The 12676-nt window shown below is 39.2% G+C and overlaps 1 protein-coding gene across 1 annotated transcript in view; it reads left to right on the top strand.

The window, feature by feature from the left end:
• The first annotated feature begins 3806 nt into the window (after positions 1-3806).
• CPE (carboxypeptidase E) overlaps positions 3807-12676 on the top strand; it is a 39336-nt gene continuing 30466 nt past the window's right edge. The window contains exon 1 of the mRNA XM_053459978.1: positions 3807-4255. Coding sequence (XP_053315953.1) covers positions 3970-4255 — 286 coding nt within the window. The 5' untranslated portion in view covers positions 3807-3969. The remainder of the gene's footprint in view (positions 4256-12676) is intronic.

Below are 12676 nucleotides of genomic sequence, written 5' to 3'. Positions count from 1 at the left end.
AGCACATGCTAGAACCTGGGCATGATAGGATTGTGATTGCTGTTAATTATATATATATATATATATATATAAAAATTAATATTGTTGATTTTTTTTTTAGTCTAATTGATGCGCAATGGGCCAGTTGACTAGACTTGCCCCCCAGGCCTTGGGCTACCAGCCCTCCCCTGCATATAAGATAATTTATCTGTGTTTGATGTAGAAAAATGTGAAAAAACAAGTAAGTTTGTAGCAGACTGTTAGCTCTTTAGTACGGTGCAGATCTGTTTCAGAATAGGGGTTAGAGGACTCCTGTCACTAACAGACCCCCGTCTAAGGTATCGTTCAACATCCGATCTAATACGAATATAAGTAAAGTGATCACACCCTTTCAGCTGGAATCTAGCCATAAGAAGCAGAAATGGAACAAAAGAATCTAATGAATCTGTAATATCACAATCTACATTTTATTGATTATTGATAGAATACAAAGTCTGCAAGCAAAACTTGTGTCTGATGCGCCTGCAGGGGTCCAGCTGCCTCTCGTGCATCCTGAGAATGAATGATATCCGGGTTCACAAGAGAAATCAAGCGATAACGTCAAATGAAAGTCAATTTAGAGAAAAAAAAAAAAAAAGGATTTGATTTTCCGGGCATTCGATTTCTGCAGTCCGACCACCTCCAATCAGGACACGGGCAGGGCTCTTCTTTGTCCGCTTAAACAGATATTGGCTCCGCGGATCTCTTCTTTTTAAGAAAGACATAGAATATCATGATGCTGGAATAAATGACGTGCAGGATCGCGGTCACGCCAACCATTCCATATACCACTTTAAGGACAACGCCATTGGAAAGCTTTCCGGTTTTTACTTCCAGATCTCCTAAGGAAAGATTTCAAGTTAAAAAAAATAATTTTGATGTTTCGTTAATATTTTCAGTTTACCAAATATTAAAACCCATAAAAAACCCATCAAAGATCAGTCACGATATTACTTTTCCCATCTGGGCATCAGATATGGATTTCATTTTTTTCTCAAATAAAAGTAGAAATATCTTATATATTTTTATACATATATATATATACACATATCAAATAACAGATGGAATAAGTATCTTGTGATAATACCTTTTATATTCTGTTAGTCCAATAAAAAAGGTATTATCACAAGATACTTATTCCATCTGTTATTTGATATTGACACCACTGGACTAATACGGCTACAACCTCTACTCTACTATATATATATATACATAGATATAGATGTACATATATATATATATATATATATATATATATATATATATATATATATATATATATATAGTTCATTTAAAATAACCAACTAATGCTTATGAAACGTGCTGGGTTTCACAGTCTGACTTGGAATCCAAACTTTAAAGATGAAAAAGGTAAAACTGAAAATAAGGTTTAGTTAATTTGAAGAAGGGGGGAAAAGCTATAAAAACATAAAGAAATTAAACTTAAATTAAAAGCCTCTATCGTGTTGGGGACATAATTCAGAGAAGGAGAAAAGAACAGTTAAAATAATCCCGTACGACGCAAACAGTTTATAATACCCCCGATTACCTTTAGAGCTGGAGCCATCGTGTGATTCTTGCCCCTTGGGTAAGGCGCACACACTGCAAAAGAGAATAAACAGCAAGAGGATCTGTCTAGACATCATGCTAACAACATGGGTCTATACTGACTGTCTAACTCACCGTGACGGCGGCTTGTTTACTCTGCTGCTACTGTGACATCATGCAGCAAGCTATCCTTGTAGCTTGTAGTTTATGATGTCATGCAGCTGGAGATGTTAAAGTGATATTACCAGCAGAAATAGTTCTAGGTTCATCGCTTATTAAACTTTAAATGTCTCTGGGCTTTGACTCCATCTTCTGTTGGACCAATACAGCTATATCCTTTTCCCAAAGCAGTCCGTGACATTGTAGCGGCTCCCTGACTAATATCACAGAAACATAGAATTTCATGGCCCGTTTGGCCCATAATTCTTGGTGTAATGACTCTGACCTCACTCAGTCCTTGGACTTGTCTTAGAACCATATGCTTATCCCATGCATGTTTAAAACCCTTTAACACAACTGATGGGTGGCTGTTCCATTTATCTAATCTCAGCAGGGATATAAGTAAGTGGAAGTTTTAAATGAAAAGTATCTCTACAACAAAACGCATATCTGCAAATGAAGTAAAGTTAGTCTTTGTAAAATCTACAACAGTGACATGTTTGAACAGCGCCGTGGAATATGATGGTGCTACATAAAACAATACATATCATTTTAATTTTGCTGAACAGCACCCACAGGTCTGATCAGCGTGAGTAATAACGAATGTGACAATTTGCATAACTGCTAATTGTCACATTCATTATTACTCACGCTGATTATAATTAACGTTTATTTATATGGTGCCAACAATCTCCGCAGCGCTTCTTACAGTCCCTACATCGTCATGGCACTAAACAAGACTTGAAAGCGATCTATGGTTGCTGTCTTATCTTAAATGGTGTTGCTGTAATGCCTCAATGTTGAGGCGTTCAGCAACAATGAGATAAGCATCAGGGGCCATGCCTGGCCCCCTCCCAAGCACACTTCCCAAATTTGGCCTTTTAGCCTCCAAACACACGCATGGGTGGTATCGCTGTAAAAAACACGACAAATATCTAATATTTTATAATGAAAATGGTGCTCAACCAGTTCAGGTGTCCAAATTCCCACAAAATATATTAATGTCTCTTGAATTTGAAAAAAACTCCAACATGCACAGTTTTTTTAAAAGAAATTTTGGAAGTTATCGGACACAAAATCGAACATCCCCGTTCCCTTTTCCAAATCTGAAATTGTTTCATTTATGCCTACTAACGCTCTCAGTTCTAGAGAGCCGGACGAGTGTCAGGTTTTGGGGCATAAAACACCCTCAGTAAAGAAGAAGTTAATTATTTAGTCTTCATTACTTTGCTTTTACAATAGTTTTTTTAATACATGTTGTTTATATTGTCTAATTTATTTTCACTGTACCTCAGGGCTACAGAATGTGCGGGCGCTATATGAATAAATAGAACGTATTGTGATGATTCTTTGTTTTTTCACCGTCGGGTGAATGTATATCGTCTTTTATTCCGTTTATGCCGTGGTTATTATAGTATGTTCATTCAGAGGGTCTGACAAAACTAGAAGTGGCCAACTGCTACATTACGTGAAGACTGCCCTGCTGGCAAACTTCTCAATGTAGAGCGGTGTGAATAATTATCCTACCGGGCGCAGAAAGGCAGAGCGAAAACATTAATAACCCCTATTGCTTCTTTTAATTAAAAAGCTGAAATGATTTTATATAATTATATACACACACACACACACACACACACTATAAATTATATACATATATTTATATATATATATATATATATATATATATATATACACACACACACACTATACATTATATATATATATATATATACACACACACACATTATACATATATTTTATATATATATATATATATACACACAAGGTAAAAGATGCTACAGGCTCCTTATGTTACAGAACCCTGCTATTGACGTCACGATTTTATCATTGATATCCGAACAATCCCGTTATATCATTATTTATAGGCAGGCTATGTAATATATATATATATATATATATATTTATATGAGTAAAGGAGGGATGGATTGAGGTTTCCAGGTATAAAGCCCGGTCGGTGCCGCCTCGGGGTTGCGGTCCGCTGCGGGATGCAGTAGGAGGGCGGGCGGAGCACAGGGGAGGAGCCGGCTGTCACAGACATCTGGGCGCAGAGACAAAGGACGGGCGCTCAGTGAGGAGACGGGACGCGGCTGCACATTAGTCGGGGATTACCGGAGGGGTGACGGTAGCTGCTGTGCGGGTTTAGCCGGAGGTGCATGCGAGGGAGGCGGTATAGCGTTCACTCCTAGCCGAACACGCACCCATAGAGAGGCAGGTGTCATTAGGATGGCAGCCGTACGGGGCTATCGGTGGCTGTGCGCCTGCTGGCTGCTGCTGGGATGCTTCTCCCTCTCTTCGTCTTCTGTGGCTACGGGCAGGAGGCGCAGGCTGAGCCGGGAGCCGGGCGGCATCTCCTTCGAGTATCACCGTTACCGCGAGCTACGGGAGGCGCTGGTGTCCGTGTGGCTGCAGTGTCCGTCCATCAGTCGCCTGTACACCATAGGGCAGAGCTACGAGGGCCGGCTGCTGCTCGTCATAGAGATGTCTGACAACCCCGGCCAGCATGAACCAGGTGAGCGGTACACCGACAGCTATACACAGCGGCACACTGACGGCCATACACAGCGGCACACTGACGGCATTACACAGCATACACTATCCCACAGACAGCCATACACAGCGGCACACTGACAGCCATACACAGCATACACTATCCCACTGACAGCCATACACAGCGGCACACTGACAGCCATACACAGCGGCACACTGACAGCCATACACCCCAGTATACTGTCACACCGACAGCACCATATAGCAGTTATACTGTCAATAGCAAACACAGCGTGGAAGCTTCCAGTATAAAGAGTGACCCACGATACACTATGATACACAATGATACAAACATATTGTATATGTAATGAGGAGAAAATATACACTAAATATAATTCAGCAATCGATGGAGCTCCAGGAATAACAAACACAGATGAATACAAGAACAGGGGCTGAGCGAGTTATCCGGTAATCCGGCTATATACATGCTGTGTACGAATATAATACACTGACCAGTAGCCCCCGAAAATGGCATATTCCCTGACACAACACAATGCTGGGCTATACAAGTTTACAGGCAAACAACGGCACTGGGTAGAGGATTGTGAACCCGGTGGAGGTTACGCGCCCCTCATTTTCACCATTATTATTTATTATTATTATTATTATCGTTATGGTTAATTCATGGGGATGGTTGGTGAACAACAAGGTTACGCAGTTGGAGTCTAATTAACCCTTTAGCATCTACGGCATTCTGTGTATGAATTTACAAGATGCACAATGCAAGAATTTAAATAGGGATGCTCTTTGTTTTGCATTTTATGTTCTGATCCCGCCCGTGTACACAGGACAGCTTCAACGCATCATAATCATAGAATAAGCAGCTTCCGGGGTTTATAGAACTCATACATTCTTAACATATATTTACATTTGGAATCAGTTCAATGCATTCCATATAATCTGTTTTATTATTGGGGGTGTCTTTAACGGGGGTAAAAGGGCAGGTAGCACACAGACCGTGGGGGAAGCATCGGTGGCAAGGTCTGTATGAGCAGCTGATTCAAGTTTGAGTCTTTACATCGAGAAAAAACGGAAGACTAGATGGACCAAAAGCTTCTTATCTGCCATCAAATTCTTTATTTTGGCTGGGGGGAGTTTGCCCCGGACCCTTATGTCTCGATTATAATATCGTGGTACATGCAGTTACAACAGCCAAACTAGGACTGATGTGTGCAACTGCTTCCTTTTACACAGTGTATGTGGATCCTCATCGCACACAATATCAGGCTTTTGCTGAAGTAATAATCCATGAAGGCTCTAATCTGTATCTGTTTACCTACCAGCAGGATGTGTTTACACGTGTAATTCGCACGAACCCTCACTATGCTGTGGCCTGTGAAGGGAATTCTGTGGTGCGTTCACTTGAGAGCCACGTATAGGCAGGTGCACCGGATCGTACAATAAGATTGTACAAAACGACACTCTAATCAGTAGTATGTGTATTAAAAAGCAGGTTCTACAAGGTGCATCTACAGTGCAGCTGCAGAGAAACTAATAGCACAAGACAGGAGGTGTAAGTTAACTCCTTAAAGTCCAGGTATTTTCCTGAGTCAAATTCCTGGACTTTTCCATTTTTGATATGTGGTTGTTTAAATGTACTTGTCTTCTCTGTCATTTCATGCACCCATACACATTTTATCTTGTTTTATAGGGACAGTTAGAGCTTTCTTTAGGTACCCTATACATATATGTAAATAATCTACAATTTAGTATTAAAATACATATAAAAACATGATTTTCCCAGCTGATTTGTCAAGTAAATACCCCAATTTTTGTTCAATCTCCTGAGTACAGCAATACCACACATGCATATGTTGGTCTGGTTGTTGGGGGGGGGGCAAAAGACCACATTTAGGACATGCAGATTACAGGTTTTCAACTTGGAATTTTGAAATCTGGTCGTTCCGCATCCATGTCCTGTTTGGGACATCTTTGAATTTGGCCAGTTCAGTTTACCCCATTAAACCATATATTTTTGAAAACAGGATATGTAAAACGCTGGTATTTTAACGTCACAACTCTTTATCAAAGTTTGTGGAAGTATTTTTTTGTGTCTTTACCCTCAAATGTGAAAGGCAAAAATATACCCTGTGCTACTTTCGCAAACTTAATAGGATTTTATTTCTTATCTTGATCTTTTTGATGGTATGTCCTTTAAATTGGCCTTTAAATTGCATAAGCGATTCGTCTAAGCAGAGTTTTTGGTCAGACACATATATTTTGAAATGTTTTTTGACAGGTCATTTAGAAGGGGACTTAGTTTATAGAGCCTGTTGGATGAAGGATCATTTTTTTGGCAGATAATGAGCGTGGTCATTGAAGTGGAGGAAGGGTAGTAGTTGATCAGATCTCTGCATGGTCATTATGGCTGCCTTGCATAATATAAGGTGGGGTAAGCTGCCATGTTCTGCTGGGCAAAAAGATTTGTTTGAGCAGCAATAGCCTCAATAATGAATTACTGAGTAACAGCTGCATAATTTTCAGTAATATTTTTTGTGATGCCTGGCTGTTAATGGGGGTATGTTCAGTTGCACCAAATTAGGTGGCATCATTGGATTTTCATCAGGCATAGACTCTCTAAGCCTCCTTCTTGAGGGTTGGGAGCTGGCAGTGGAGCCCCCTGAAAGGTCACTGTCAATAATTGGCTTAATATCTAAAGCCGTTGGGGTATCTGAACTAGACACCAGAATTGCATAAGCCTCCTCCACAGTATAGGACATGAGTGCTGTATTTTTTAAAAACGTGTGTGTGTATATACATGTATATATGTGTGTGTGTGTATATATAGATAGATATATATATATATATATATATATATATATATATATATATATATATATATATCTATCTATATATACACACACACATCTATCTCAACCAAACACTAACCAACTTGTCTCACCCAATAGCCCACCTAACTAACGTAAAGTAATATGCCAAAAAAAAGAAAAAAACTAAAACTGAGCAGTACCATTTACTTACCAGAGCAACCCAAGCAATAGCATGGGGCTGCAATGGTTAAAGCTTTTAAGTGTAAAAAAAAATAAACAAATAGGATAAATACATTTTTAAACCAAAAAAATCTGCCCCAAAAAGAAAATAACACTAATCAGAGCTACTATGACCAGGAAGGGTTAACTTAAATTGTAATTTAGAAGATTTTAGAACATGTAGGAACACTGTGTAACACAGTTTCACTCCCTTCGCCTCCCCATCAGTGTGTGAGGTACAGAGGGTGACACAGAGACAAAGTCAGGGTTTCACAACATTGACTTTGTCATGTGAGCTCAGTGGTCCCCACGATCACGCATCGGGTCCAATAATTCTGCCTAAGTTGCGAGGCAGTGTCCTGGATCCCGGGAACAACTAGAAGTGCTGAGTACAGAGCACACCGTCCTCTTAATTACATGACGAGTTAACTTGTCCTAAGGTTGCGATCAACGCGTTGCTTACAACGAGTTAACTGGTTAAATTGCTGATTGATGTTGATTGATTAAGGCATCCTTTGTAAGGGTGGAGTGAAGGGAAAGAGCTTCAAGCTAAGAAGTGGATTACATATTGATGCCTCGACCATAGACAAGGGGAACTTTTAAATTAAATATCTCCAATGCAATTCCACCGATTGCAATAAAGAAGAAAACCAAAAGAGAAGAATATATATTATTTAGTTGTAAAACATACCGTATTTGCTCGATTATAAGACGAGTTTTTTTTCAGAGCAAATGCTCTGAAAAAATACCCCTCGTCTTATAATCGAGGTCGTCTTCTAATCAGACCTCAAAATGCCCGCTGGGGCCATGCTACTTACCGGGCTTGGGTCGCGAGCAGCAGGAGAACAAGAAGCTAGCAGCGTGTCACAAAACTCTGCCTCCCCCCCTCCTTCCTCTGGGGGCGGGGCCAGAGAAGTTGCACGCACAGCCGGACCCCTGCAGAAGTCTTCGAGTGGGAGATCTGCAGTTCAGGTAAGGGGGTGGGGGAGGGTTTTTTTGATTAATGTGTGAAGTATGTGTGATTAATGGAATGAGTGAGTATTTAAATGTTTGTGAATGAGTGTGTGTTAGTATGGATGTGTAAGGGTGGTGGTAGCATGGCATAGGGAGGCTGTACTCACACTCCTATCATCCTCAGGTTCCAGCATGTACTGCATGCCTTGGCTTGATAGGAGTGTGATTGCTGTTAGCAGTTTATATATATATATATATATAACTCCAGAAATGCCTTTTAACCCCCTATATGCCACTCTGCCACATGGTATGCCTTTTAACCCCCTATATGCCACTCTGGATTAAAAGGCATATCATGGGGCAGAGTGGCATATAGGAGGGTATAAGACATTTCTGGAGGCAGAGTGGCATATAGAGGGTTAAAAGGCACATCATGGGGCAGAGTGGCAAATAGGGGGTATAAGGCATTTCTGGGGGCAGAGTGGCAACCCTGGGGGCAGATGTGCATAACTGGGGGGGGGGCAGGTTGGCAAATAAAAGGAAATAAAAAAAATATATTTTTCTCAATCATAGCTTTTATTAAATATGAAAATATTGTTTACATTAATATTTACTAGTAAAACTTTTTTTCCTATGGGGTCGTCTTATATTCAGGATTTTTGTTTTTTTCCTAAATTAATATTTAGATTTTGGGGGGTCGTCTTATAATCAGGGTCGTCTTATAATCGAGCAAATACGGTATACCTACGATATTATACTTACATTTCTGAAAAGAACACATCTTGCTTTCTTTCTTTAGTGTCCAGACTTCATCCAGATACTATCCAATACAGTGCCAAAAGATACAATTTAACTAGTCTGCGGAGGGCGATCGACTTGAATATTATGCAGAGTGTCTTTTAAAGCTCGTCTCTATTCTGTATTTGGCTGAATCTCCAACAATCCAAACGATATTGATGTTGTGGTCATCAGCAAAAAGACACCCCACTCTGCAAATTTGCCGTTATATAAGATGAACAGCTAATATATATATTGTTTCTTAGGAGGGAAACATTTTGGCATCACACATGTGTAGAAGAACTCATCTGCTTTACACATCTGGGGAGAACAGCGAGAATGATCAGTTTCTGGTTTGTCTCACAGAGATACGGTTTTAAAACAGTCATTTTAATTTAGTCAATATGAGTGCTGGCCAAACAGCTAGGTTGAGAAATAGCGTATTGTTTCCATCATATGTCTGCTCTGGAAGTAGAAGTAAAGCACAGGCATTGTTGCTTGTACGTGATTTCATATGTTTTAGATGCAAAAAGATTTTAGACAGCGTGGATCTTCACCCGTTTGTTTTGGTGATTTATATGGTGAATTTTGGTGGAATTGTAAGGCTGCGTCTTATCTGTTCATAGAAATAAACTTAGTGGTAAAGGTATAGCTAAAGTTCATGATTCAAGAGCAGCCTATTTGGAGATGTCTACGCTCACGCAACACACCAGATCTGCACACCAAACGCGAGTACAATATCAACTTATTGATAGCCAAAGTTATATTCCAAATACATCCGAAACCAAGTGCACATCCCCATGTTGTATATACCGATATCTGAGGATCTTCCCAACCTCCGCCTGCAAGAGTGGGACAGTGCGGCAGCTACACAGGACAGTGGAACGTTGCTCAAAAATCTGGACTCACCCACAAAAACCAAGACTGAAGTGAGGCATGCACATGTGTGTACATTTATGTTCAAATTTATTTATATTTTTTTATAGAAAAAACTATTGTAATATGAGAAAATATGAGGTATCACGCAGGCGCATGCAATACTTGTAAAGTGAGTTGTATTTCATCTCCAGCTTCTCCCAGGCTATAGCTTCTCAAGCGAAATCTGACATTTTTCATATGGAAACTACGTATGCAGATATCTCCCCAGATTCATCCGCCAATCCTCTTCTAGCTCTAGATACTGTACTTAATGGTGACTGTTGTTCATGACACTTCAATTACCTTTAAAAAGTCACTGATATAACCATAAAGACTGAAGAACTGGCTGTAAATATTCGGAGCAAATTGTTATATTGTTGCCAGAAGTATATCCTTTGAAATATCATCTACATAGTTTATTCAGCAGCCAAACACACACAATAACTTGACATCTAACATATTCTCATATAATTTTATTAATATCCTTTAATATCTTTATATTAATTCTGATAGCCGTTGCAATCTTGAAAACATCAGAATCAATAACAGGGAATGTTATAAAAGGATATAATACAGACCCAATAAGGCCTTGGGCTCTTTATAGCTAAAATTAGCACATTTGGGACACACATAATGTCCAATTTCACTATTATAATACAGTTATAAAGCAATCACTTTTAGCATCAAATGGAGATAAAGGAAATAGCGGTACTTGGCACTGTGTTTGACAACAGCTGAAAAATGCTGGAAGCAATGTGCCCGTGACATTTGAAATATTAAACATTGGAACATATTGCTTTTAAGCCTATATACTGTGTTTATTTACAAATTTTCAGTCTTGAAAAATATAAGTGATTTATATAAGTGAGGGAGTGACGCCAGTTTACTGCCGGCACAAAGAATAGAATCGAACGCATTCAAATCCCATTCTCAGTAGTTTAAATAAATGCCTCGAGTACCTTATGGGCAAAATCCATTAAAAATTGCTAGATGGCAATCCTTATCACTAGTGCATCACAGTCACTATTAATATTGTATTCCTTGGTATTCCTTTTTGTTTGTTTTGTGTCTCACAGCCAAACACCCTGTCAAGGCTACTTTTGCTATGTTAATGCTCACCATTTCATCAAAATAGGGTTTGTCCCCACTCATTGCCCAAAGGTGGAAACCTAGGTGACTATATCAGAAGTGGACTGTTGCTAGACATCACTTGCTTTAGCTGAAATAACTAATCATTAGGAGAATTTTCTAATTTTTCTACACAATGACCTTTAGGTAAGCCTGGCATACTAGATATAATATGTGATCATTATGCTCTATGTTTCTATTATGTTTTGTTATTTAAAGCACACATATCCTCAGATATAAATGTACATTGGTTCTGATAAACTTAGAGAAATTAGTTATCAAAATAACTTAATATTGTTGTAAGAGAATAAGTTTCCTTGTTTTGGTAACCTTGTCAAATAAACCCCTTGCCTGTGAAGCAAATTTAAATTTATTCTGCTGCTTCAGCCTTCATCTTTCTGAATACATTAACCTGATGCAAGAACATTGTTGTCTTTCAGACAGTTCAGGGTTTCAAGAGAAACCTCAATAATATCATAATTTATTTAAAGAGACAGTAACATATTTTTTTTTCTTTTAGGGATAAGCATTTCAAACCGAGGCACTGACATGTTTTTAAGATACTTATATAAACTATAGCTGGGCATGTCAGGGTTGGCTATTGCCAAACTTGAACCCAGTGCATTGGCTAGCCCAGTTTGCCGAGATGGGGACCACAGAAAATTTTCAGTTTTCTCACCCTCTGAGGACTTTTGGTAAGATGTGTGAGAGTCTAACTCAAAGAGCTGTGTCCGGGCTCCCTTGGCTACACATTAGCTGGGCCGCTGGTCTCTAATGTAAACAGGTCAATGCCTACATAGACCTGTTTATAGTAGAAGTATAGAAGAAGTGTAGAATTTACCAATCTGTGAAAACCCTACCGTATGTACCAACATTTTTAACTTGGCAGAAACGCTTCTTTCCGTTGTAGTAACTATGCACCACTGGTTTTCTGTCTCAGTGGCGGTAAAAGCATCTATAATGCTTCTCCTAACTCTGCATTAATGGTCGATGGTGGTTAAGTATCAAGAGCACATATAGTAGAAATGTGTAAATGTGACCTAATACTCATCAGAGCTGGATTATCCGTTAGGCACACTATGCACTTACTTGCACCTCCCCCAACACATTAATACGGTTTTGGTTGCAGTATAAACTGCTTTGTGTGCCCACTATGTTGAAGGTGAGATTAGGTTCCCCCCTATTGAGAGTGTGCCTTGATGTGGTGGGTGATGCTTTGACCAGTTCATAAAACCAAAACCTCTCATTTATATTATGTTTATATATTTATTGCTAACTTTATTAGGATGAGAAGTGCAGACAGTTTTTGTTTTTTGTATACACTATGCACACGCTTAGGGCCATTGAGCTTTGAGGGTTTCTGGTGCTTTAGAGCCACCTGCAAATCAGAGGGGGTCATGTAGCACAAGAGAGCATACATAGAGCATGTGTGGTTTTATTTATTTTGGGGTTTTCCCAAAATCTATTGTGCAGGGGCCCCAAAGGGTCTTAATACAGTATTGATTGCGATAGTAAACCACCCTATTGTGAACAATAAGCGCATGCATGCTTCATACATTAATTTACATTACTGTATAAATTAGCAAGCAAATATAACCTACAAGAAAAAGAAAATA

This window comes from Spea bombifrons, chromosome 1 (assembly GCF_027358695.1).
Source record: "Spea bombifrons isolate aSpeBom1 chromosome 1, aSpeBom1.2.pri, whole genome shotgun sequence".
Taxonomy (NCBI): domain Eukaryota; kingdom Metazoa; phylum Chordata; class Amphibia; order Anura; family Pelobatidae; genus Spea; species Spea bombifrons.
This window is presented reverse-complemented; position numbering and strand designations above follow the sequence as displayed.